Raw genomic sequence first — 27,024 nt, 5'->3', positions numbered from 1 at the left:
ATGATACAAACATACACAAGCCCATGTTCATTAAACCTCAAGTAAATAAAGGGGGGGAAAAGAGTTGGCAGGGGTTGTAAGGCACCATTTATTTATCAAATAAAAATACAGCCTCCAGTACAATACAATACAAATAAAGACTTATTATTATAATAGATAAAAAGCACATTCATCCTGTAACAAGTCATTCATGTCATGCTAGAAGAGAGAGAACAAAATTTTGTTTGCTTGTCCTTTACATGTATTTTTTTCCCATTGAAAAGCAAGCAAACATCTTGATTTCAGACATATTGTTGGAGTATCACAGAGCCAAACTGAGTGACCTTCCAGAACTATAACTTCTGGACTATAACCAGAAGCCCTTTAACTTTCATAATCAATACTGTTATTAAAATGGATCTTGAACTCTAATTGATCTTGTGAGGTTTGGTTAAAAAAAACAAACAAACAAAAAAAAAAAGAAGAAAATAGCATGAGGACCTCAAACGACCTCTCCTCTGACCCTGCAGGGCTGCAGACTCTTTGTTTCAATGTACAGGGTGTTTTGTTTTCTCCCCAAATCTGATTACTACCAGCAGATACAAAGGGCTCTGTAACTCAGCTACATGTTTGGCCCGTTTTCACAGAGTGATTTAAACAGGCAGTCAACCTGTGACAGTGCAGATATTACTACTTTGCATTGTGTTATTAAAAACAAAGCAGACAGTGCAAGTTTTCTCTCTTATTCAGGCAGTTGCTTGAGAAGGAGGCCATTTGTGATGCTCAAAAAGCAGCTGATCAGTTGGCAATCAAGAATCAGTTACTAAATCTATAAAGAAACAGCAATCCGATTATGAACTGATAAATAAGAGTTATATAACTACTGGAATATTAATTGATTATAGAGCGTCACAAAGGGCCACCCTGCATAGATAGCTACTGGTTTTCTACTTCATAACCACTGAGAACCTTATTGTGTCTTTCACTTCAATAAACACTTTTCTTATAAATCACTACTTGAAATAATGCTAACAGTAATTAAAAAGAAAGGCTCAACAGAATACAGACAACACAAAACAGCTTTCAGATTGTCAGCATCTTCATAATTTCATACAATCAGGTAATCTGTTTACATCTTATTACCCTGAGCTGAGAAGCCTATGCCAAGCGTAATGTTTCGATAAATAAATAAATTTTTGAGAAGAAAGGTAGACATCTTATCAAATGCCAATGACAATGTACAAGTAGTTCGCTAAAAACAGTTTCAGGTTGGTTATTTTTTATCAATACCCAACATTTAATAGCACTGACAAAATCAGACTGGAAACCAGATTTGTGGAAAAAAAATGTAATGAAAAATATAAAAACAAAGCAAAACAAACAAACAAATAAAAAAACAAAAAACTCCTTAGAGTTTAGTACAAAGGGCCAAGTCTGCCTTTGTGGTCTCGTTGGCCTTGTTCTTAAAATTCAGTTTGTTGAACTCTTCCGTAATCTCTACCATCGTCTTTCCTTTGGTCTCTGGGATGAAATACAGCAAGAACGCTGCACTGAAAATGCAGTAAGCCACAAAAATAAGGAAGCAGAACTGCCCGAGTCCGTTCTGTGTGGTTGAATGAAGAAAAGAAAAAATACAACATGTTAAAACACACAGTGCTTTAAAACAAAACATTTTTTTTTTGTTGTTGTTTTAAATATCTCACCACTATATAGCCGAAGGACATCCCCACAACAAACATGCCTAGCCAGTTGACAGTCCCACTGATCACGTACGCAGAGGGACGCCAGGCCTGCAGAAAAAGGTCAGCAGGGAGGGCCATCGACACTCCAGCTGAAAGCAGGTAAAATATGTAATGTGAGTAAGTGACAAAATTTCAGCCACCGCTGTGGCTTTGTATATGTGTGTGTGGGTGTGTGTGTGACGGTCATCTGAAAACTCACACGGTCCAAGTCCATATATACAGATGACAATAAAGATCAGGCTGATGTTTATATATGGGATCCATGAATTCAAGTTCTGGAAGAAAAGGAAAGAAGTTTATATCTTAAACAACATATAATCATGTAAAGAAAGTGCATCTGAATACCAAAAAAAAAAGGGGCTGGAGTGTAGTTACCTTGATGGACAGCATGACAGTGAGTACAATCATGGTGATGCCCATTGACAGATAACCATATCCCATCAGCTTCTTCCTCCCGGCTCGATCTATCAACAGAGACTGAGACAAAACTGTGCTGTTTAGTTTAAGAATTTTTAAGGGTTAAAAACGAACAGATATTAACACTACGCATAACAAATCAATTAGTGGGGAGTAAGTTGACTATAAAACCCTGCAGTAGTGAGTCTACATGGACGCCTGAAACACCTGAAACGTCCCGCTACACATCATCACAAAACTCTGACCACAGAGGACTTGATTAACTTTTCAGCGGCCATGGCACATCACAAAAAGTAACACAACAGGAAAGGGTGACTTATTCAAAAAAGATTTTGCGGTCAACCGAAGCACATGAGGAAACAAAGACTGCATCTCAATTCATTCATTGTCATCTTATCAGACGGCAGAGACAATGTTGAGACTGTGTAGGGAAGACGGTCCTGGACTTATGCACACACACACACAAGGACACACATACACGCATCCCTTGAAATTCAACGCCTCGTTGGCCCCCCACCCCCCTCTCCCTCCCGTTACAGTGCAGTTTGTGGGTGCGGAGCGCCGTAGTGGCTGCATACGCCTCTCGTCTGTGCTGTGACTCCTCCCCCTTCCCCTAATCCCTTCCTCCTTCCACATGTGCAATGTCTCGAGTCATGTTGTAATGTTTAATATGTGCTTATTGTGCGGGGTGTTTTTTTTTTCCCAATGCCATGTTGTGTTCCCCTAGGAGCCCAGTTTGACATTTGACCTTTTTTGCCCCCCTTTCCCTATTGTCCTCCTTTCTCATCTAATGTAAGGGGCGCTGCGCACGCTGGCTGACCCAAAGTTCTCCTGATCCTGTAACCCTGTATTTGTCATGTCTTTTTGTGTTTCTTGGACGGGATGTAACTTAAACCAAATTTCCCCCTGGGGACAAATAAAGTATGATTGATTGATTGACTGATTGATTGATTCAGGAGCTGCTTCCTTCACAGGTCAAACGTCGACAGTGGTGGCAAATATTAAAAGGATAAAAGTGAAGTGGATGTTGTTTATGCCCATTATAACTTAGACTTAAATCTAAATTTGAAGGTGAAATTGTAACCTCAATCTCATATATTTGTTGAACGTTTCACCTTCTAAGCAGAGGCAGAGGCAGAGGATGCACACCTTCAAAAAAATAGTCCCTGTCCCTGAGGGGATCGCATGGAGCCCTTAGAGCCAGCGGTGCACTAACACGTAATTTCAGAGTTACCCCACCAGGATTTGTGATGTAATTTTGATGTTGCACTTGAAACCTAGATATCAGAGTCATTATTTCTAACCAGAAGTGCCGACTCTCCAGTGCTATCCTATGGACTTTCTACATTCTGTGTTGTTTGTATTTTTGCATTTCCTTTATTTCAAGACTCATGAGACAAATTCACATGACAGTCCAGTGATACTTACACATAATGTTACAGTGATGACCTCCGTTGCTCCAAGACCAATGGAGAGGTAATGAATCTGGTCTTTTGCAACTCCTGATTCACGGAAGATGTCAAAGGCATAGAAGTACAGCTGCAGGATGGGATGGGAAATGAAGGGACGTTAAGTTGGAGGAGAAGTGGACCAAATTGCCAAGAGTTTTTGGCTGACATTTGCAGTATTATCAACAAGAGAGCCAAAATGCACACACAGCATTGATGCCGCAGAATTGGACACCCGAGCAGGGGATCAACATCGCTGCCATCTGCCATCTCACACAGCGTGAGCGGAGAACATCCATGATTGTCTTTGCCTTCTCGCCCTGTGAGTTCTCTCTGTCTTTATGCATGTCGTCAAGCTCAAGCTTCAAGTCGTCGTCCTGCCACAGCCACTGCAACACTGTCACACATACATTCATAAGTTATTCAAAGAAACACGGTACATCTGTGACACACTGTAAAAAAGACAAAAAACATCTGCAATTCTGTCATTATGTGAGTGATACAGTAGGTTTTAAAAATGTTTAGGGGTTTAAAAGCCTAAATGTGATAATCCCTCTGACTTTAAATATGACACTGAGATCAGGACCACTCTCAAGAACTTGAAGGATCAAACATGCTTTAATATACATTAATGCATGTGTCTGAAGAGAGACAACCAAGATGGCCTGGACATTTTACAGAGCTGGAAGTGAGTAGGGTTTGTCCACAACAAGTCTAGGGAAGCTAGGGAAGTTATTAACATTTAGTTTAAGAAAAGGATAGTTTTTTTGTATCAATTCTTATGAATATGGCATTTTAATACAACAAAAAATGTCTCATTGTAGCCTTAAGGGGCGCTCACACTGAAAGCGACAAAATCGCCTGTGGTCGCTCGATTCGCTTCCTTCGCGTCGCCTGCAGTTTTCTGCAGGCGCGATGGAAGCGATAGAAGCGACGGAGGGGGCGGGGCAGGTGTGTCAGCGGGAGTATAGACTATATGTAGGTGCTGTATACATGACTTTTTCCTTTTAACTAAAAGACGTTTTTGTAGGCTACCTTGTAATCTATGGGGTGCCGAATGTAAAAATTCGGTCACCATTTTATAGACAACATATTTCCAACATTTAGCTCATTTTTCTTTCATTTGAGACAAAAATTCATGTAAAACAGCATGTTCTATAATTGTTAAAAAAAAATGTGTACATGTGAAAAATAAATATAAATCTAAATGTTAAATGTAAATGTAAATGTTAAATGTAAATCTAAATGTTAAATCTAAATGTAAATGTTAAATGTAAATCTAAATGTTAAATGTAAATGTTAAATGTTAAATGTTAAATGTTAAATGTTAAATGTAAATGTTAAATGTTAAATGTAAATGTTAAATGTAAATCTAAATGTTAAATGTAAATGTAAATGTTAAATCAGTCGCCAAGTGTAAAGCTAAATATTTAGAAATTATGCAAATTGGGCAGGTCAGCGCCTGTCGTCCACGCCCCTGGCAGTAGCCTCAGATCATGTGGCCCCGCCCACACCACCGACTGCGGCTCAGTGGGTGAGGCGAGGTGAAGAGGCAGAGACATGGCCGGTTCACTCCCGACAGAGGAGCTCGAGAGGGCCGCTGTGCGGGCTGCACTTCAGGGGATAATTCCACGGGTGCACTCCACACCACAAACGGTAAGTGAAGCAGTTGAATTTTAACTTATTAACTAATTCTGGATTGAGTTCCTGTTAACTTAGTTAGCCGGCCGACAAGCTAACGTCACCGTTTGTCAGTGTGACTTGGATGCTAGCAAAGATTATGTGATCCACAGCGCACCTGTCATATCCGGCAGACCTGACCGGGTGGGCACGGTGCCGACCGAGGCACCGGCCGGCATCAGGTGGGCTGGCCGGTGTGCGCCACCCCGTTGAATGTAGCGGCCAGCTGACATGCCGCTCCAGCTGGAGGGTTAGGAGGGTGTGCGATTTTGTGAATGAGAAACGTTACGAGGGCTGTGATGCAGCAAAAGCGCTTAAAGTTGCCACAGAGCTATACCCCGCACTGAGTTTAAAGCTAGCATGGGCTGATGTTGCAGAGTGTCCATATAAAAAGTATTTTTCCAAAAAAGGGTCTTGAAAAAGAGAGACATGAAACATGGTCACTGTTGCTACTGGTAACCACTAAGTTGTAGTTAACTGGGGTTACGTTTTTCAAACATAGCTATAGCTAATCTTTACTGTGGATCACATAATCTTTGCTAGCATCCAAGTCACACTGACAAACGGTGACGTTAGCTTGTCGGCCGGCTAACTAAGTTAACAGGAACTCCGTCCAGAATTAGTTAATAAGTTAAAATTCAACTGCTTCACTTACCGTTTGTGGTGTGGAGTGCACCCGTGGAATTATCCCCTGAAGTGCAGCCCGCACAGCGGCCCTCTCGAGCTCCTCTGTCGGGAGTGAACCGGCCATGTCTCTGCCTCTTCACCTCGCCTCACCCACTGAGCCGCAGTCGGTGGTGTGGGCGGGGCCACATGATCTGAGGCTACTGCCAGGGGCGTGGACGACAGGCGCTGACCTGCCCAATTTGCATAATTTCTAAATATTTAGCTTTACACTTGGCGACTGATTTAACATTTACATTTACATTTAACATTTACATTTACATTTAACATTTACATTTACATTTACATTTAACATTTACATTTAGATTTAACATTTAGATTTACATTTAACATTTACATTTACATTTAACATTTACATTTAGATTTAACATTTACATTTACATTTAACATTTAACATTTACATTTAACATTTAGATTTACATTTAACATTTACATTTAACATTTAGATTTACATTTAACATTTACATTTAACATTTAGATTTATATTTAGCATTTAGATTTATATTTATTTTTCACATGTACACATTTTTTTTAACAATTATAGAACATGCTGTTTTACATGAATTTTTGTCTCAAATGAAAGAAAAATGAAAGAAAAATGAGCTAAATGTGAGGAAAGTGAGCTAAATGTTGGAAATATGTTGTCTATAAAATGGTGACCGAATTTTTACATTCGGCACCCCATAGTAATCAGACATAGGGAAGTTTATTTACCTTAAGTTTGGGAGGTAACTTCCTCCTTCAGAAAGGTCCAGCTGACAGCCGGAGTGGCACCTGTCAGATCCGGAAGACCTGACCTGACCGTGTGGCCGCGCACGGTGCGGTGCCGGCGCGGTGCCGGTCGGCACCAGGTCTGCCGGATCTGACAGGTGCGCCATGCATTATAAACCGACTTTTGTTTATATGCGGTTGCAGCAGCACAGCTGACAACACAGACAACATGGTTCATTATTGATTGCGCAACGCGGTCATTCGCTGGTAATCGCACTGCGCGCATTAAACGATTTTGCGGAGGCAGGGGGAAAGTTGCATGATACACCGTATCCACGTTCGCGCTGCGTGCGTGACCGTGCATGTGCTCGTGCATGAACGCTTGGGCGCGGTACAAACTTTGTAATGTGAGTAGCCTCTAACTCATTCATTTCATTGGATAATATGCCGGTGGTATGAGTGGAAGTCCCTGATTTATCGAAAAGATTCTTCTGATTGGCTGGGCCTCTTGTAATAGTGGCCCAGCCGATAGATCACAGATAAACAGAACCGTTTTTAGTCAAGAAAAAAAGGCTCTTAATGAGCACTTCAGCGTGAGAAATCGGAGGTGTGGAGGTTTTTTTGTTTTTGTCCCTGTATATTTGTTTTTGTCCCTGTATATAAGCAAGCTTGAATCATAGAGCTCTGGAAAACCTGAGACCACAGTTATCAGTTTCTCCTCCATCATCCGTCCTCCTCCTCTCTCATACTCCGGTCAACTTTTGCCGCTGTGGGAGTCCAGATCGGCTCGCTATTGGCCGTCGCCTCGGTCGCGTCGCTCCTCATTTGCATAAAGCTGAGATTTTCTCAACTTTTTTCGCTCGCATCGCGTCGCCCAATTCGCTCGTCGCCCGTCGCTCGTCGCCGCTGTCGCCCGAATCGCCCCTCGTCGCCAGCGTACATTGAAAATGAATGGCAGCTCGTCGCTCAAGTCGCCTCTGTCGCTTTCAGTGTGAGCGCCCCTTTACATGCACAGACTGCTGTTTCCACTGACCTTTTTTGCTGCCCTCAGTATCACCTTTGTCAATGTAAAGGTATCGAGGCGTCTCAGGGAAGTAGAGCAGTGTCACAAACTGCAGTATGGCGGGAATGCCACTAACAGCTAAGAGATACGGCCACATGTCTTCTGTGCCCATCATTTCCCTAAACAGAGTGTAAAATAAAGTCAGTTTAGAAGAATATACACATCAGCATTACAGTGGTAATGAAAAGGGAGACAGATTTAATTGTTGGTACTGAAAGTCTTTAAGTGGCAAAATACATCTCCTAGTGTTAGAGTATTCATCTATTCTGTAATGTTTGCCCTTGACTAATTAGTAAGACAAGGTCCTCAGAGTCTTGCACTTCAGTCTTGGACAAGAGAGAACCTGTTTGATCTGGAGGAATTATGGACAGAGGATTGTTTTGGCCAAAGAAATGCTTTCTTGGCATTTTAATAAGTGAGAGAGTAAACTTTTGTTTTATATTTTATGTATATATCTATATCTATATCTATATCTATCTATATAAAGCTGTTACTGTTCAATAACTAGGTCCGTTTTTGTAAGTTTTTATTGCCTTATTACCTAATTGACTATGTAAGGAATGCAAAGTATATGTAAAATCTAAGGACCTTAAAAGCTGCCAGTCACCTCTGTAATACTGAGAAACTACTTCCAAGCTTCGGTGTGTGTGATTCTGCTGCTGTCACAGCATTAAAGGCCTGATGACAATCTGACTTGACTTTTTTGAAGAATTCCACGACAGTGTGTCTATAGACACTGGTGACTGAGTTTATGCTTTAAGGGGTCTGTTCTTACTTGATGCCAACTATTTGGCCTGCAATTTTCCCCACGCCGCAGAAGATAGAGCTGGTAAGAGTCAGGAAACCCCTCAGTTTCTTTGGAGAGCATTCCCCCAGGTACATCAAATGTACACTCAGTCCAAGGCCTTTGGAGACAGAAAGAGCGTTTAATAAATAGAAAAGTTAAAAGAAAAACAGGCAAGCACATTGCAAAGAAGGAAAGGAACGGAAAGGAAAGGAAAGGAAAAGAAACTGAAAAAACTGTTTTACAAATCCAACAAATGGGCACAAGCACACGTGCAAGTCTGCATGCACTCACTCACTCACTCATGCACACACACACACACACACACACACACACACACGCACAGACATACCCATATTATATCCATAGAGCAATCTGCCCAGCAGGATCATCTCAAAGGACTTGGCCATACGACTGAAGAGCATGAGCAAGGCCGCAACAACTGCCACAACATTGTTGATCAGCAGAGCCTTTTTCCTGCAAAATCAAAAGAAATATCCACGTCTTAAATGTCATTATATCTTTTACAGACTTAATCTACTCTTAAAAATGGTGTTACAAACAATCATGTTGTAGATATTGAGGAGTCAATGTGTGTCAACGCTATAAGTGTGCACAAAAAAACTAGCGCAGCATATGCTACATTACTACTGTTCTAACCAGGGTCATTTTGTGTATTAGGGCAGAAAAAAAATCTTGTTTCCCCTTTGTGTGTGCATGAGTGAGTGTGAGTGTATGTGTATATATGTGTGTGTCTCACCGGCCATAAGTGACAGGAAGTGTACCAGCATGAATAGCCCCAGCCCAGGCTCCCAGGCTTAAGACTGCCACAATGAAGGACCAGATGAGCTGGATGTTGGAGTCTGATGCTGGAACACCGTATCTCTCCATCCATGTCTGGTTCACAAATTTCTGAACATGCTGTGCTCACAAAGGTCATGGGAAATGTTAGTGGTGCACTGGCACAGTCAGTGGCAGGTCAGCTTGCATGGCATGCAATTGCAGTTCTGTGAATCAGATTTTATGAATCTTATGATGTGACTTGACATGCCTTCTCATCTCCACTGCCTCCCTTTGTCTTTCCCCTCTTATCACTATCTGATGACTGATTAAATGAATATAAACTTAAAAGGAGAATACTGATGTCATTCAAAGAGTTTTTGTTGATTGCTATGACACACCTGATGAAATAGATCTCTTGATCAAGTGATTAACAGATCATCATCAGCTACTCAGCACAGCAGAAGTCTTCTCTTGCATGCATCTCATGTGTCAACACTTTTTATTGGTTTCACACATTTTTCACACCCTTTTTCAAAACAGTTAACACAGACCTCAAACTATGACATGCCAGTCAGTTACACTGCACATTTCACATTTTTCCCTCTTACATATAGTGTGATAAATCTTACCTCTGCTGGCGATGCAATGATGGACACTTGGATACCATATTGAAATGATCCCCCAATGCCCAGGACCAGTGTCAAAAGGTAAAGCCTCCAGTACTGCATCTAAAAGTGGAATCAATAAATAATAATAAACTTTATTTATATTGCACTTTTCAGAACAACAGTTACAAAGTGTTTTACAATAAATAAAGAAACCTTAAAACAGCTCCTTAGTCTTTTTACAAGTTAGCAGCTACATATGATGTCTGTTTGATTTGGCTTTAAGCGTGCTATATTCAGTAGTTATTATGTTCCTTTTTCATTTGGGCAATTATTTAACTGTTTTTGTACCAGGAAGGTCCCATTTAGATTAAGGGAGACATGACCAAGATAGGCTGTTGCAAAACATAGCTACATATATAAAACACACACACACACACACACACACACACACACACACACACACACACACACACACACACACACACACACACACACACACACACAGCCTGCAGTAGATTGACACACTCAAAAACACATAGTAGCATCCTTAAGCCATTGTCTCAAATACTTTCTTTTTTTAAATTTAAAAACATTCAGTCAAATCAATTCACCAAGTCTTCAATCAGTCCATAAGCTGCTTTCCAAGCAGAGAGTGGACAGTACATGAACCTTTTTCCAAAGTCTGTCCAAACATTCGGGACAGAGAGCAAAAACACACCTTGAGAAGGGAGCAGGAGTAGTGTCTATTGCTTTTCTGTCAGATGGTTTTTACAGGCACAGGTAGGAGGCAGGACTGGAGCATGAGAGATTTGTCTCATAAATAAAGGTGTATCAGTATAGAAGCCTGCAGCACAGTGAGAGCAGGCCAGCTTACTGCAGTTTCTAACTCACAGCAGTGAGTGTGGGCTCTATGGCTGGAAAGGGACCTCAAGGCTATACATTATGAATTATAACTTATACAAACAGTTGTGCTTGTATCATGTTGAATCATTTTTAGCATGAAAAGAAAAAAAAAATCCTTTTTCTTCTAAAATAAAACTCAATGTAAGCCTTAGCTTTTTGACCAGATTCTGTACACAGGGATTAAACCTTTGAGAGTCATCAATTAACATACCCTGGTGGGGGCACATGAGATGGATGTGTTTATAATTATAGTTACCTGTCCCTCTAAAGTAATCACCGAAAGAATGTTGGCCTGTTACTAGGTTTTGTAAACAACATGAGTTTGGCCTCATCTGCATTAAGAACAAGTTCCAGGTGAAGTAAGATGTTTTGAACAATATTTAAGTCTCTCTGTAAATTTTTGATGGCCTGGAGAAGTGTTGAGGCACAGCAAAATATGACAGTGTCATCCGCATAAAAGAGGAAATTGCTGTCAGATAGGTTCTGGTATAGATTGTTTATATAAATGGTAAAGAAAAGCAGGCTTTACACAGCATTTTGTGGTATGCTTCACAAAGAGGTAAGAAACACAAACAAATTACATCATACTTACCCCACTCAAACTTACCAGTGAAGGAATTTACCATAAAAGTCATGTATTGCGTTAGCCTTTGTCTGACCTAAGAGTTAAGCTGGTGGTATTTGCGATGGATCAGACCTTCTACCTGCTTATCTCATTTAGAAGTGGTAATTTACTTGTTCAATTCATGGCTAGACCTGTTCATTAACTAGGTCTGTTTTTGTAAGTTTTCATTGCTTTATTACCTGATTGACTATGTAAGACATGCAAAGTATATGTAAAATCTAAGGACCTTAAAAAGCTGCCAGTCACCTCTGTCATACTGACAATCTACCTCCAAGCTTTGGTGTGTGATTCTCCTGCTGTCACAGCATTAAAAGCCTGAAGACAATCTGACTGTTCGCTTTTGTGAAGAATTCCATGACAAGTATCAGCGATAGCTAGGAAACCAAGCCGCTGCTTTTTCTGATAGGCCTATGTTAGGAAGCCTTAGCTTTACAATGTCATGGTCAACTGTGTCAAAAGCCTCAGACAAACTGATAAACAGTGAAGCACAATGTTGCTGCTTGACAAGTGCCACATGAAGGTCGTTTATTGCAGCATTAATGTTGCTGTGCTGAATCATTAAACCAGACTGCCATAGATAAAATATTATTTTTATAAAAAAATGCCTTGAGCTGATCACTAACAAGACCTTCAAGAAATTGGCAAGCACAGGGAAATTGGAAATAAGCCAGTAATTATTTGAAATAGTTGGGCTTCCACCCTTTAACACAGGAGAACAAAAGCAGATTTCCAAATCTTTGAAAATAGTGGCCAACATGTCCGGACTTGGGGGTTTTCAAGGATATAAAGTTTTTAGGGCTCAACAAACTTCTTGCACACAAAAAGGAAGTATTGTCTTTATAACATCAAAGGATTTTACTGCTGTAAAGAGGCAAAAATTAATTATGATTTGTGTAAAATCATCATTTAAAAAAAAAGTTCAGGCTGTATCTACACCAGGGATCAGCTTTGTTCTACCCCAGTTAAAATTAAACACTTAATGATAAAACCCCTGCTCATTAAAATGTTTAAGATTCCACTTACAAATGCAGTGTGGTTTTACTTTAGAGACCCTGGCATCTCTGATGGCATTGATAAGAGAGTGGTCACTATCAGCTGAAAATTTATGTGGCACATTTCTAAAAAGTAAGTTGATTGCAGTTAATTTATAAGGAGATTGAAGCTGGATAATTTTAATAATAATCACAAAAATATTTGGTCATCAGAGGCTGATTTGAGCCCAGTGGCGGTTCTGCCCATGTTGCCGCCCTGGGCGAAATTACTGCCTTGCGCCCTACCGTTCTAGCCCGGCACGCGCGCGCGCGCGCGCGCACGCGCAAACTTCCAAGCGATAACGGCCGCTATCGATGCCCCTCTGGCGGCTAGACGCGCCCCTCCCAGAGCAGGGGCGCCAACACCTGCACAAATACCTTTTTTGGAAAAATACTTTTTATATGGACAAAATCTTGTTTGCATAAAAAAAAAGCCACCGGTCAGCATCAGGCGGGCCGGCCGCGGCACCGGCTTGATGCTTACAGGTGCCGCGCCCACCCGGTCAGGTCTGCCGGATCTGACAGGTGAGCAGCGCACACATACTGCCATCCTCTCATTATAAATCAACTTTTGTTCATACGCGGCTGCAGCAGCACAACGGACAGTGACACAGACAACATGGTTGATTATTGACTGCGCAATGCGGCCATTCGCCGGTAATCGCGGCATCAGGCGAGCCTACCTACTGGTTTATATGCAAGCACAATACATGTGTATTTGCTTAGACTCCAATATTAGACGAGGGCGTTTTTTCAGGGCATTTTCAATGGAAAAAATATTGTCTTATATTCAGATGAATACGGTAATAGAAAACTGCTTTGCAGCGAGGATGATTTTTTTTTTTTTTTTTTTTTTTTTTTGCTCTCATGCCGCCCCCCACGTGACATGAATATATGCCGCCCCGGGCGGCTGCCCGCTTCGCCCGTGCCTAAAACCGCTACTGTTTGAGCCAATCCCAATTAAAATCATCAGCTAAAATGATCTCATTGTAGTTTAGTTTAGATAAGAGCTGTGTGAGTGACTGCAACCACATTGATAGAAAAGTCCTCTGTAATTTCCCATTCAATGCAAGAAGTTCCATTTGTTTTGGAATAGATTCAGAAATATCAATCTTAGTTTGAATATATATATATTTTTATATTAAAAGCATAACATCAAAGATCTGACTTGACAAATGCCAGCATAATTAGGCTTCTACAAAGGCTGAACATATTCTTCACAAGTCAGGGAACTAGGGCATTGAAACTGTGTTGTTCCTTGCTTTTGTTCCATCTACCAGCCAAATCTCAGTATTCACAAAAGATTCTTTTTAAGGTCTTGCATTCTCTGGATGAGAAATGTGTAACAAAGTGCTCACCACTGTAGGCTGAACAGATAAAAAAGAACCAAAAAAAAAAAAAAAAAAAAAAACCCCACAATGCTGGTGTAGCTACTTTTACATTTGAGAATGATATATTAATTTGACAGTCACACTAGAGAGAGAAAGGAAAGGCAGGGGGAGAGAGGGGTGACATGCAGCAAATGGCCTGAGGTTGGATCTGAACCCAAAATGCTGTGATCAGGACTCAGTCTTAACATGTGGTGCAGACTGTTATCCAGTGATCTGCTGGGGCGCCTGATATTGATAATAAAACTGGGCTCTCAGGTGCTGCAGTTTCCACAAACAAGAGAGCTGTACGCATCAAAGAGCAGTAATCTAATCCCCTGAAAACAGCCAGTGAAACAACAGGCTTCACAAAGCTGAAGAGCGATGTGACTCTGACTCTGCTGACCCAGGAGGAGCCGCTCCATCCCAACAGCCATGAATGATTTGATTTTAAACCAAAAAAATTATCTGCACAGTCTATAAGCCAGGCACAACTAAACAGACTGATTGCCAGGTATGTTGTTGAAGACATGCACCCTGTGTCAACACTGTACCACAGCAACAATAAAACAATAAAGCTGCATGTGCATTAATAAGAGAATTGAAGCTGGCATTTAAAAGTGCACAAAAGCCACTTTCCCTATTAACTAATTATTTTTATATGGAATAATTTGTAAACTAATTCAATTACTTTTGAGTGAAGCAACTAGTAATTAGTAATTAGCAGTAATTTTCAGTCACTTGAACAACACTGGTTGTAATTGACAAAAGATGTTTTGTACATCAGACACAGATTTGATTTTACCCTCATTTACTCTGCCAGATGGATACTACTTAATATGTCAAGGTCTCATTCCACAGTTGGCAATACTTTTTAAATATACTTTGAAAGTGTAAATACATTATTGGTTGCAGAAGCAGAAAGTTACTAGCAGGCTGAATCATGAATGGATATATGTATTTAAGAAAAATACTAAAAAAAATAAAAAAAATAAAAAATAAAAAAAATGCATTAAAAGTAAAGCATTTCAAGAATGCAAAATTAAGTCTAGAGCAATGTTCACCTACCGGCTTTTTTGGTGGCTCTTCCATTTTTGCACAGGCTCCTTGGATGCTGGCTTTAACAGGTGCACAGGTGAGCTGTGTGAGCACCTTTATCTGTGGAGGATGAGGGAGTTCACATGGAGCACCCTCATATATCCCCGATGCCACCTGAAGTTACACATCAATAGACTATTCATTCTGTTACCCAGACAACCTTGGCTTGACTGCGTGACTGCGTAGGGCTGGCCCAGAACTGTGTCTTTATTCCTGGACTAAACTGGATCTAATCTGGTTGATTCCTGTAGCAGTTAAAAGTGTAATATGTTCTGCCAATGTTTCCTCTCTGCTGGTTAGGGATTATTTCTCTATTTTGGAGAGAGGTGTCTTAGAAAAAACAAGAAGAGCTTGTGAATTACAAAAATCATTATTAATGTGAAGGGAAGAGAGAGAAAATAGTCAAACTGTGGTTATCAGTGCTTGTCAGCCACTACATATGAAATGTCTGAGGTTCAGTCTTTTACACTGGTAACTGCTATGTAAATATGTCCACTCGAGCTAAATAAACATTATATAAGCCTCTACACTGTAGCGTAGTGACCTGGCCATATCTGACTCACACACACAGACACCTCTCCTCCCCTGACGTCTGTCTCAGTAAATAAAGACGACACACTCCTGTGATGAATGACTGAAGTGAAGATTACATATTCACAACCTCAGCAGTGGGACTGCCATAGTACATGCACCCTGCTAATGAGTGACATTTCAACAGCTTTCTCTTATGTAACACAAAACAATCAGTTGCAGTAACGTTTTGTCTTTTCTCTCTGTGTTTCTGAACACATGCAGTAACCTCGCACATGCTCTCTCCGATTTTGTCTTTTAATTTACAGACCTGTATCACTGAACCAAACTAAACCCCTTGGGGAGTGCTCTCGGTAGCATGACAGGATTTCACCGAGGCTGTGTGAGAAAAGGCAAAAACCGACTCAGAAGATTAATTATAGATTATTTAATTATTTAAAACAGTTGGTTCTCTACCCTTGAACACGTATAGTGCCTTGAGCTGCTCACTAATGAGACCTTTAACCTCAGCAAGCACAGATAAATTTGCAACTAGGCCAATAATTATTAAAAATAGTTGGTTTCCTCACCCTTTAACACAGGGGAACAAAAACAGATTTCCAAATCTTTGTAAATAGGGTCTAATCTGATCAGCTAATGACAGTTTTCGAGGATCTAAAGCTTTTAGGTCTGAACAATCGTCTTGCACACAGAAAGGTAATAATTAAAAAGACTGGTCATTATTTGTCTTTGTAGCATCACAGGATTTCACTGAGTCATAATATATAAAATGTTCATTAAAACAATTCTGTATAGCCTTTCTCTCATAATAAATATCATATTCCATCATAATATATGTAGGTAAAGCTCCTGAGTAACTCACAGCCAGGGATACCATTAATAACAAATAAAATTCTGATTTGGCCCTCTTGATAAAAGAGTAAAATTTATTTCTTAATTGTCTTATTTTATGCGTGTGTGGATGGATTTTCATCCATCTTGCTGTTATTGATAACATGTTACTAGTATCACTACTAATAAATGTCATCATTGTCCCATTAACAAATATTCTAACATCAAATCATGAAAGGCACTGGGACTCTTTATATCAGCTTTGTATTAATCTTTTTAAATTCTTTACCTAAAAACACTACTACCAGCTACCCTTCACCAGTAAATTCAGCCCCTTAATGCTAATGTGACAGTTTGGTTAACCATGATACATATTTTTGTTGATATATTTGATAAGTGCTCATTGCAGTACTTCAAACTGTCATCATTACTGTGATATGGATGATGAAATCTGAGCTTCATTTCATTTCATTTTTATTATACAGGAAATATTAAAAGCAACATTACAGATGTTACAATCAACTGGCCGGACTCAGTTAAAAACTGCTTTGCAGCGGGTTCCTGTTCTGCAGCACATAACAAAGTCATATCACAATACAAAATAAAACAAAAACAAGAAAACACACAGAAACACTACAGGGGAGAGTATGGACTGAATAACATAGTTACATATACATACACACTGATAGTTAGATGATTGAAGTGAACTGGTTATGCTGCTGCCACTGGTAAGGTAAAATGTACCACTTCCTGTATCCCAGAGGATTTTTTTTCTTGGAAGACCTACCCAGCATGAGTGTTTACAACATCCATCCATCCATCCATCCATCCATCCATCCATTTTCTAGTTTCCTATCCAGAACAGGGTTTCAGTGGCAACAGAGTGAGCAGAACAGCTCACATGTTTTTCAGCGTGGTGTGTTTACAACAGCAAAGTAATAGTCTTTAGTAACCGGGTACAGGCTGGATTACTTTTGAGTCATTTGACACAAACAAAGATATGGATTATTACTTTATATTGCCATCTTTTTCCAAAGAAAACAAACTCCAGATAAAGGAGTTAACACCAGAATACTTTCAGTGATATGAAAGTGAACAAACATTCCTTCATTTCTGTTATACTGTGCATGACTGGTTCAAGTGACAGAACAAGGCGTACAGCGGCCCCTGCATGTTACTGTACTTCATGAAAAAACCTGTCTCTCTACAAGGCTGTGGAATGACACACTTCACCCAGTTGATACTGGGCCTGGGTTGCTGATGAACACTGTTTCTCCTGGGCCTTGAAGTTGAGCTTGTGGAATTCGCTGGTAATGACTGATAGTGTCTTTCCTTTGGTCTCAGGCAGAAACAAACCAACATACAGGGCAGCTAACAGGCAGACTGCACCAAAAGGCACGAAGCAGAATTGACTCAGCTCGCTCTGCAAGAGAAAGGTCAAGTAAAGCTCTCAGACCAATGAGAAACATAATGAAAAGTAAATGATATCTAATTGTGTGTCTCTGTCTACATCACACCTTCTTGTGTGGTGCTTATGCTGCACATGCATTCATATTTGAGTTCATATTTAAAGGCTATAATAAAAAGGCTTTATACCTTTGTCATTAAACCATAACCTCAACTTTGCCTGTCAAGATTTTAGAAATATATAACATATTTAGAAATATCCTTTTGGTAAATGTGATGTCATTTTGTACATGTGTTAAGATACATTAAAATGTATCATATTTCATTTTACTTTTGTAGTATTTGTAGTCACTACAGCTGAGTTTAAGTGTTACTTGTATCAAAAGGTGGGTATCTTTCAGTGATGAAACAAAAGACCTCACATATATATTTGTATGTATGATGAAAGTAAGTGGATGGATAGATTGTCAGACTGACCACCAGGAATGGGAAGATCATTCCAGTGATGAAGAGGTTGAGCCACATCATGGAGCCAGCTATCATGTAAGCTGCCGGCCGAGCTGCCTGATTGAAAATTTCTGTGGGCAGAATTCCAGTCACTCCAGCTGAGAGAAATGCAAAACATATTGATCAATATCAATTTCAACATCCTACCCTTGGAAATTTGTTTTATTACTACTTTAAGTTTTTAACTGACCAGGTCCCATGCCAAAGCTAAGGATGTAGGTGAAGATGCATGTCATGCTCAGGTAGGGCATCCATGATATTTTGTGCTGTTTGCATGTGGGCAGGGAAGAAAAATATGCACAATTAGCACTTTATAAGCCAAAACAGAAGAAACAATGCAAACTTGACTCTTTGACACTGCAGAGCTTGCATGATAAATGCATTTGTTGGTTATAGGACTACTCAGTTATCAGCTGACTTAATAGAAAATACTCATTATAACATCATATTGTATGTCTTACTGTATAGGAGGGTTAATGTGGCAAACAGCTGGCCTGTGGCAATGAACCCAAACTGTGAAATCACTTAGCGAGCGCCATCCGTCCCTTTCACCAAGACAATTCATGACGTTCCCTCCAGTAAAGCACCCTCTAGTGGATCGGCTAATGTACTGAGATGTTTTAAGTTGAAAGGGAATTTCACTCAACTTCTGCATTCTCACATTCTCCCTTTTCCCTTGTATAATTGATACAAATAGTCACTGCTGTCCCCTGATACAGAGGAACAGCAGGGACTAGGATTTAATACTAATTTATAGTGACAATATTCATGATGATTTTTTGTGAACAGGAGTTGAAATTTGCAGGAAAAACACAGAAATCCAGTGACAATAATACTGTAGGTGCAGGACTAAAGCAGTAATACAAAACCATGAGAAAAAGAAAAGATGATTATGATGATGATTATGATGAAGGACTTGCTCAATGCATCACATTTTGGGGGAAATCCACTTTGGCAACAGACATGGTCTGTGGACTTTTCTTTCTCTCAAAAGTAAGAAGTTGCTCATTTATTATTGTAACTAAACTAGTTGATATTTTTTGTTTACATATATTATATTTATACTTTATTTTCATGAATATTGATTTGTTTTGCATCAACAGTATGCAGGAACACAGTTAGTTGCCGCATAGGAACTGCGTTTTCATTCTGTGTTGTTTGTATTCTGCTTTAAAACTTTCAGGATTTCCCTCATGGTTTTGTGCAGCCAGATGGTAAGTTTATTTACATGTTTGTTATGTATATGTATAGTTGGGTTTCAGTTTGTGTGGGATACGAATGTATGCTCATCATGCACAATGTCATGTTTGAACAGTTCGACAGTGGATTTGATGACGGTGATATTGACTCAAGTCCAACTAAGATGAATACATCAATCAGCAACAGAAGAACCATGGTGTGTAATACCTGAAGGGAGTGATAATATGTACTCAGAGTAAAAGTTGCCTGGTTACTTTTCAGAAAAAAAGATCATTGTTAAAGGTATTTTCCATGCAGTTCAAAGAGGTTGCCAGTACAGACTTAAACTAAATTCTTTTAACTGGAAAATCTAGAAATTACAAAATAAAGTGCCTAAACCAAGTAAAACTAGGTTATTCTAATCTTCTTTGTTGGCTGACTGTCCACCGCAATGGGCTCCGCAGAGTTTCTGTAACTTAAGGACAGCGGGCTAATTTGGATACTGAATGTTTGGATGTTATTCAAAATGGAGTGAAGTACAATACTTCAGTAAGTAAAAGTCCAATTACTGATAAATACACCAAAAGTAGAAGTACACAAAATTGTTGCTCCATTACAATAACATAGGTGAGTATAATTAGTCAGCTCAACCCTTTCTTTGAGATGTATGTCAACCATCCGCCTGCTGGATACAACTGTAGGCCACTTTAACCTTAATTGAAATAATCCAAATAACCACTCCCACAACAGCACCACTTCTATGCTGTCCAAATTTAGGGGATTTGTTGCAGTTACCCAGATCTGTGATACAGGACTGAGATAAATGAGGTAGTGCTATAATAACCACAAATGATCACATAGACGAAACAGTTAATTTTCACAGAAAGTATGCATAAGTATTCATTATTTAGCTCACAAAATACCACTGACACAAACTGAGTAGAGTTCCCCTCAACAAAATTCCACAACACTTTATTAACAATATGTAACCTTGAAATGCATTTGCCACTGGTAAAGGAAAGAGGAGGATGTGAGATAAATACCTCAAATGACAGAGCTATTGTGAAGACAACTGCCCAGCAAGTCATGAGAACATAGCCTCCCATCAACAGAAACTTCCGGCCTTTTTGCTCTATCAGCAGATTCTGAAAATATGAAAATGGTATATTTATTTACATCAGACTCTTCTTATGGTGAATTGCATTATCATTATAAGTCAGAATGTGCTCAAAAGTGCTTTTAATGGCCCATGGAATGTGCATCACATGTAAGTGGAACTATTCTCACAGTGAAACTTTGCCAATAGTCTGGATTAAGGATTTAACAAGGGTGGGAACAGCAACCTCTCTTTCTTTCAAAGGCACATTACATAACAAATCATGTGCTTTGCTGAAGAGTACTTACACACATTATACAGGCGGTGAATTCACATGTACCCGTGCCAATCGTGACATATTGTATCGCCTCATCAGATATCCCAGCCTCTTTAAACACATAAGATGCATAGAAGTAGATCTGTAAGAAACAGAGCGCAGGTTAATGCGGGAGTACGGCAGGGCATCCTTAACTGTTTTTCAAGTTGATAAATTGTTGATAAGCTGATTTAGCCAAGCATTTTCTACATAACTGCATAATACCTAGTTCCCTTCCTAAAGCCGCCAACCCTGTGGTTCAAATCCTCACAACACAGAACTATTTAATCAGCATTCTCTAAGAAAGCAATATAACAGACTGGCAAAAATGTTTCTTAATTGATGATGCCTTGTTTTTCTCATCTCTAAAGAGCAAAAATGTAAAAACGCAATGTCAGTAAACGAGGGCACCCTTTAGTCCAATGCAGCAATTTGTTGCAAACTAAAACCCTTGAAATTCTATTTACATGTCATTCACTCAGCTGTACAGTGAGGGGTTATGTTTCATCACTAGCATACATTTTTAATATGATCTGTGGGAACGTAAAACGCACTATCCAAACTACTGATGGATCATCTCAGATTTCTAATTAAGCTTGTTGAGAAGTGACCGGGGGAACCTGTGGCCAGAGGCACATCTGATCTGGTTGCAGCTGCGCTCTGCACTAGTGTGCTCGTATCATGTGTCAGTAACACTGATCCTCTGGGATAATCTGACAAAAACCCCTATTGAAACATCTATTTAAACCTTCGATACAAAGACAGTACCTACAGTAAAAATCACACTGATTACATTAAGTTGCAAACAAACTGCTGCTCAGAGACCTGCACTGCAAAAAAAAAAAAAGAAATGTTATTTTCAGTAAGTAGGCCTATGTGATGCCTCTTCTCACCGAGTCATTACCACAAAGCTGCATGGCACTGCTGATGATCATGACAGAGAGGAGCTGCCAGCGCACACTGCGATCAGTGAAAAGCTCCCACGGCCGGCTGGCTCTCATGCCTTTAGTTTCGGCTTGCTCCTGCAGGATCTCATCCAGCTCACTGCTCTGGACCTCACAGCCACGCAGCTGCCTCAGAGCTGACAAAGATCATCACCAAAAGTTAAGACCAGCTTTGTGGTGAACGGATTATTCTCCTTTTCCAGGTTTAGATTGTAGAAATGTGTATATACTGTATTTGAAAGGTGTATTACCACAAGTTTTAAAAACATCCCTGAAACATTCTGTTACTGGCTGGCTGCAACTTGACTTATTTTATTTACTGTATAGTTTATATATTGTCGCTATCAAGTGAAAACCATGTATCTCCAATTTTGGTGATTTTCATGTTTGTACTTTCTCCTTTATGACTTCAGAAACTTCTACAACCCTCAGGTTTATTAAAGTTTTTCAAGACTAATAGTCATCCAGGTTAAAAATTATTTTTCTTAGTGTCTGAGATGTTGACATTTTGGAGAAACGTGGTTTTCACTGGACAACAGCGATATATTATAATTTCATGTTCCACTAGGGCTAGATTTGCCCATTCCAGGACTCACCTTTCACACAAGCCTCCTTGTCACCCCTGTCAATCAGTAAATATCTGGGGCTTTCTGGGAACCAAGGCAGGGTAAGAAGTTGAATGAGTCCAGGAATGGCATTACTGGCAAGAAGGTACTGCCAGCATGGCTCACTGCCCAAAATCTCTCTGCAAATAAATCAACCATAGCAAACAATATATTCTGAGTCAATCATTATTAAAAGATTAGACTAAAGTGAGACATAAATACAATATGCTCTAACTGGCATAGGATGCCTGTTTCCTGTCCATACCTGAGTCCAATCACCTGTCCCAGCACCACTCCAAATGCTGTGAAAACAGCTGATGACAAAGATACAGCACCTCTTAAGTGCTTTGGTGCACTTTCACCAAAATACATGGGTTGCACATTCATGCTGATTCCTGAAAATTAAACGCAGGTTTTCTGTGATGTCATTGAAGTTTCTGTGAAACTGTGTTTCCCCACATATTTGACTTTTTTTTTTTTATCCACAGCTGTATGATAATTTAAACTGATGTTTCAGATCTCATTTCAGTTTGCCACATTTATGAAAGCTATATAATATTCAAGGAAGATCTGAAAGCATAACAAGTGGTAAAACATTTCTTAGAGCTGGCATGGGACATACCAGCATTTATTCCAACCAGGACACGTGAGATGATGATCATCTCAAAGGACTTGGCAGCTCGACTTGACAGAGCCAAGACAGCACCAGCCATTAGAAAAATATTATTCAACAGTAGGCATTTCTTCCTTGGGAAGAGAAAAAAAGAACAAAATGTTGTTTGTTAACAACTTGGATGGTTAATGGGAATTATAATCTGAAAGACACTGGCCCATGAACCTTATTAAGGGTCATACTGGTGCTATGAAAGACTGGAATTCTGTATCTGACTATCTTTAATCACTATTTGAAGTCCTTGAAGGAAAAGCTCAACCAAATAGCCCCTTTTTCCACTTAATCTTTATCAGCTTACTGAGACCTCTTGGTGTGTGTGTGTGTGTGTGTGTGTGTGTATCTGTGTGTGTATGTACATTCAAGTGAGAGAGGAGATAAATGGAGTAAATGATCAATCTTTTCATTCATTCATTCATGCATTCAATGGGTTGACCATTGCCACTGTGCGTGAACCTCTCAATCCATAATCTTCTGAAACAATAAATACATATGTTTACATTTGCATGGCATTATACAGCACCTGGTATTACCTCCCAAAGCGTATGGTCATGGGTCCGGCGATAAGAGACCCTGATAATCCTCCTAATGAGAAGATGGAGACAATAACTGTCCAGACCAGAGTCACCTGGTAGTCCTGCAGCTGGATGTCCCAGCGCTCCCGAAACGTCTCATTTACAAAGTTTTGAATGAACTGCAAGTATAGACAGAACAGGATGGTCAACCATTCCAACACATGCCTCGCTGAATTAAACACACACACACATACACACACACACACACACACACACACTTACACACACATACACATACACACAGAAACACAATACAATCTAGCATTACAATATCTATGTCCTTTGAATTAAATGCTAAACAAAGACACAGGTTTACCTTCACCAAGGAAATTAACCTTGCCTCTGTTAAGATGGTTTATGTCAGCAGGATATCTCAAAAACTTCTGAACAGATTTCTAGGAAATCTTGTGGATACACAGACCTTGAATAAAGTGACTGCTGATTTTAATTTTGTGGTGATCTGAATCTGGGGTTTAGCTGATCACTGTTTTGAAACTAAGGAATAAAAAGACTGAACTTAAAACTCTTACATAGTATTTTTTGCAGCACCAAGAAACTGATTTAATATTTAAATGATGAGAATGGTGCCTTTGGGTTTAAAAGCCAGTTGTAGAATTGGGGGAATGATGGTGGAGGTTTGCTTTCTCTGACAGCCTTCTTGTTATAAGAACAACTGCTGTAATCAATGAAGAAATGCTGAAAAAAAGGACAAGAGAGGGGAAAGAGCATGCAGCTGCTCATAATTGATACACCACAACAAAACTGGATGTGGTGTAATGAGCTTGTGTTCGCAGTAATCACTCACACAATTAGCCTACCCTAGTTCTTGCATGTGCCAATCAACACTGTGACCCAAATGCAAAGTAAGAGTGACTACAAATACTTTTCATAGCCAACACACACACACACACACACACACACACACTGATAGTTTGCAGTGGACCAACAGCCTAAAAAAACAAAACAAAACAAAACCAAACAAAAAACAACAACTTACAATTGTCGGTGCATTCATTATGGCAAGGTTATAGCCATACTGAAGAGTGCCTCCAATGGCTGCAGAGGTAACCATTAATGCCAATGTCCGAGAACTGCCCTGTTAGATTAGATAGATAAATAGATAGATAGGTACATACATACATACATACATGCATGCATAGAATATACAGTACAATCACACATTATTTTTCATTAAAATATAAGATGAGACATTATCTCCTTAAAAATTTGTTAATTCGCCCAAACAAAACACACGTATCAGGGTGAAAATAAAATAAATAAATAAAAATAAAAATAAAATTAATTAATTTAAAAAAGCTTTTGAAAGGAACAATAAAATGAAAATGTAAAAATTTGGTTTATCTAAACTGCTATTCCATGGTATTATATCGTAGGATACTGTAGTCTCTTTGAATTCGTGCTGTTTACTAAGCATCTAGCCTATAGCCTGCATGTCCTAAAGAAATCTATGTTTGAGCTTTGATCGATAAATGTGTTATTTATTTAATAAATACGGTCTAGGTAAAGCAGATGTAGGGGTCAGCTTCAGGACGTGAGGCTTAAGCTGCTTGAGTTTAATCAAAATATTTGTCTGCAGATTCCACTGTGGATATTCTGTTGTTGGAAATATATTTGCATCTCATTTGGTCACTTTGAGAAACAGTCGTATACAAAGGTCCTCAGTGGCAGGACACTTACTGTAAGACTTACTGTAAGAACACTACCAAACAGATGCCTGTTTACTTTAACGGAATACCAACTTCTTCCCATGATTAATCAGAAGCATAATGTGGAAATATACCTTCTCAGCAGCAGCGTTTGGCATGATGAATCCAAGATGATGGTCACTTAATAACGTAATGAAAGACTTGAAGAGGTTGGTCCGTGTCCGATGCGAGAGGAATCTGAGGTGAAACCCGCAATGGTCAGGCCGTCAGGATATGAAAGCCGATATGAAAACAATCCTCCACACCGCAGGGCCATACATGCGTCCTGCGTGCGCGCGTCTGCCTATGTGCGTGTGCACGTGTGTGTGTGTGTGTGTGTGTGTGTGTGTGTGTGTGTGTGTGACCAGGGAACGGCGGGCTGGGCGACAGGCTGACTGTTGACGCACAAGTGGATAAATGATGAACCACGAAATGCCTCACCAGTGAAAACTGAAGTCAAATGTTCATCAAATGTTCATCAGTTTCTGTGTTTAGACGGGAGTCCCCACGTGCAGATTTCCATGTCACTGTTTTGTTGAAACGCACGCAGAGAGGTTAGTGAGGTTACCCTACAACCAGGAGACCCGTGTTCAGCCTGCCCATCCAGCCCCAGTAGCTCTGCAGCAAGAAGCTCTGAGGTTAACCATAAGGGGGCATGCAGAGAGACAGTTTCTCTGTCTGTGAAGATGAATAAATAATCTGCTGTGATTTACTGCTTTTATAGAGCACTTTTGAAGATAGACTTTGCTATTAAAGTGTGACAGAGCCGAGAAAAATGAAACTGACCAAATAACAAACAATAAAAAAGTAGTTTGGACAAAGAAGCAAAACAGAAATAAAGACAAATAACATCATAACAATGATTATAATAACAGGTATGAATACAGGATAAAAGCCAGTGAATGAAGAAAAGTGCACTGGGAGTTACTTTTGGTTTTGGATTGTTTTGGTGCCAGTTCTGATTCTAGTGCAGGTTGGGTTGTGCATTACAATTAAAAAAAAAAAAAAAAGGGTAAATACTGTAACTACACTGCATATTCTCCACATCCATCAGCACACTAGCTGTTCTTGTCCAGTAGATGGTGCTGTGTTGAAATGAGACGTGGTGCCATCCTACCCAGGCTGTTTATGGATTGAGCTCCAAAACCTCAGCCCGCTAATCTAAACAAACAATAAAATTGCAAAGATTTTGTGCATGAATGAGGTTAATATGAGGTAGTTTGGTGGCAAAGGTTACATAAAATAATGTACACTTAAATAATACATCAGTTTAACCACTCAGTTACTATGAAGTCAAGTGAAGCCATATTCCCCTCCCTCAACCACTTGTTCTTCCAGTCCACAGAGAAAAGTAGTTCATGGTGATGGAAAGGAGCAGGGATATTTAGGATCTGATCCTGTTGCAGAAAACTGGTTGCTGTAACAGTGAAGTTACTGAGCCAAAAGCTTTTCAATGTTGCTCCTTTCTTCCCCTGGAAAGGTGATTGGTTTCCCAGGTTTCCAGCCCTTACCTTGACATGTTAAAAGTCAGCAAACCTCTAAACTCATTAACAGGTAGGCCTACATTTATCACATAGCCAACTCACATGTACTTAGTAAGTGTGGGAACTTGTGTTTGATGGAAATGTCAGGACAAATGGGTGGCAATTACACTTTAGTAGTTTAACAATAAAACTATTAACCACTAAACTACTAAGTGTATTTGCCACCTATTTGGTGACAAATACACTTAGT

General features: G+C 39.7%; 2 protein-coding genes across 2 annotated transcripts; both read right to left on the bottom strand.

Moving 5' to 3' along the window:
* Positions 1-79: 79 nt before the first annotated feature.
* Positions 80-10,019, bottom strand: LOC115358722 (solute carrier family 2, facilitated glucose transporter member 11-like). The gene is made up of 11 exons (XM_030050712.1): positions 9,921-10,019; positions 9,269-9,429; positions 8,861-8,985; positions 8,500-8,629; positions 7,695-7,843; positions 3,796-3,983; positions 3,567-3,677; positions 2,097-2,198; positions 1,921-1,996; positions 1,683-1,810; positions 80-1,582 (listed from the first exon to the last, which is right to left on the bottom strand). The coding sequence occupies exons 1-11, from the start codon at positions 10,017-10,019 to the stop codon at positions 1,388-1,390; spliced, it is 1,464 nt and encodes a 487-aa protein (XP_029906572.1). The 3' UTR covers positions 80-1,387.
* A 7,428-nt stretch (positions 10,020-17,447) lies between these two features.
* slc2a11a (solute carrier family 2 member 11a) lies at positions 17,448-25,409 on the bottom strand. The gene is made up of 12 exons (XM_030051613.1): positions 25,386-25,409; positions 24,582-24,680; positions 23,543-23,703; positions 22,962-23,086; positions 22,605-22,734; positions 22,331-22,479; positions 21,684-21,871; positions 20,783-20,893; positions 20,422-20,523; positions 18,390-18,465; positions 18,170-18,297; positions 17,448-17,708 (listed from the first exon to the last, which is right to left on the bottom strand). Exons 1-12 carry the CDS (start codon positions 25,407-25,409, stop codon positions 17,490-17,492), a joined length of 1,512 nt encoding a protein of 503 aa, XP_029907473.1. The 3' UTR covers positions 17,448-17,489.
* Positions 25,410-27,024: the final 1,615 nt, after the last annotated feature.

This window comes from Myripristis murdjan, chromosome 5 (genome assembly GCF_902150065.1).
Source record: "Myripristis murdjan chromosome 5, fMyrMur1.1, whole genome shotgun sequence".
Classification (NCBI taxonomy): domain Eukaryota; kingdom Metazoa; phylum Chordata; class Actinopteri; order Holocentriformes; family Holocentridae; genus Myripristis; species Myripristis murdjan.
This window is presented reverse-complemented; position numbering and strand designations above follow the sequence as displayed.

Coding starts and splice junctions, on each gene's coding strand:
- LOC115358722 (XM_030050712.1), bottom strand. CDS start 10,019: ATGCAGTACTGGAGGCTTTACCTTTTGACACTGGTCCTGGGCATTGGG. Junction 7,844..8,499: donor GGCCAAATAGTTGGCATCAA/GTAAGAACAGAC, acceptor CACTCTGTTTAG/GGAAATGATGGGCACAGAAG. Junction 1,811..1,920: donor TATATATGGACTTGGACCGT/GTGAGTTTTCAG, acceptor ACCTGCTTTCAG/CTGGAGTGTCGATGGCCCTC.
- slc2a11a (XM_030051613.1), bottom strand. CDS start 25,409: ATGCCAAACGCTGCTGCTGAGAAG. Junction 18,298..18,389: donor TAGCTTTGGCATGGGACCTG/GTCAGTTAAAAA, acceptor CATTTCTCTCAG/CTGGAGTGACTGGAATTCTG. Junction 17,709..18,169: donor TGATCTTCCCATTCCTGGTG/GTCAGTCTGACA, acceptor TTTCTCTTGCAG/AGCGAGCTGAGTCAATTCTG.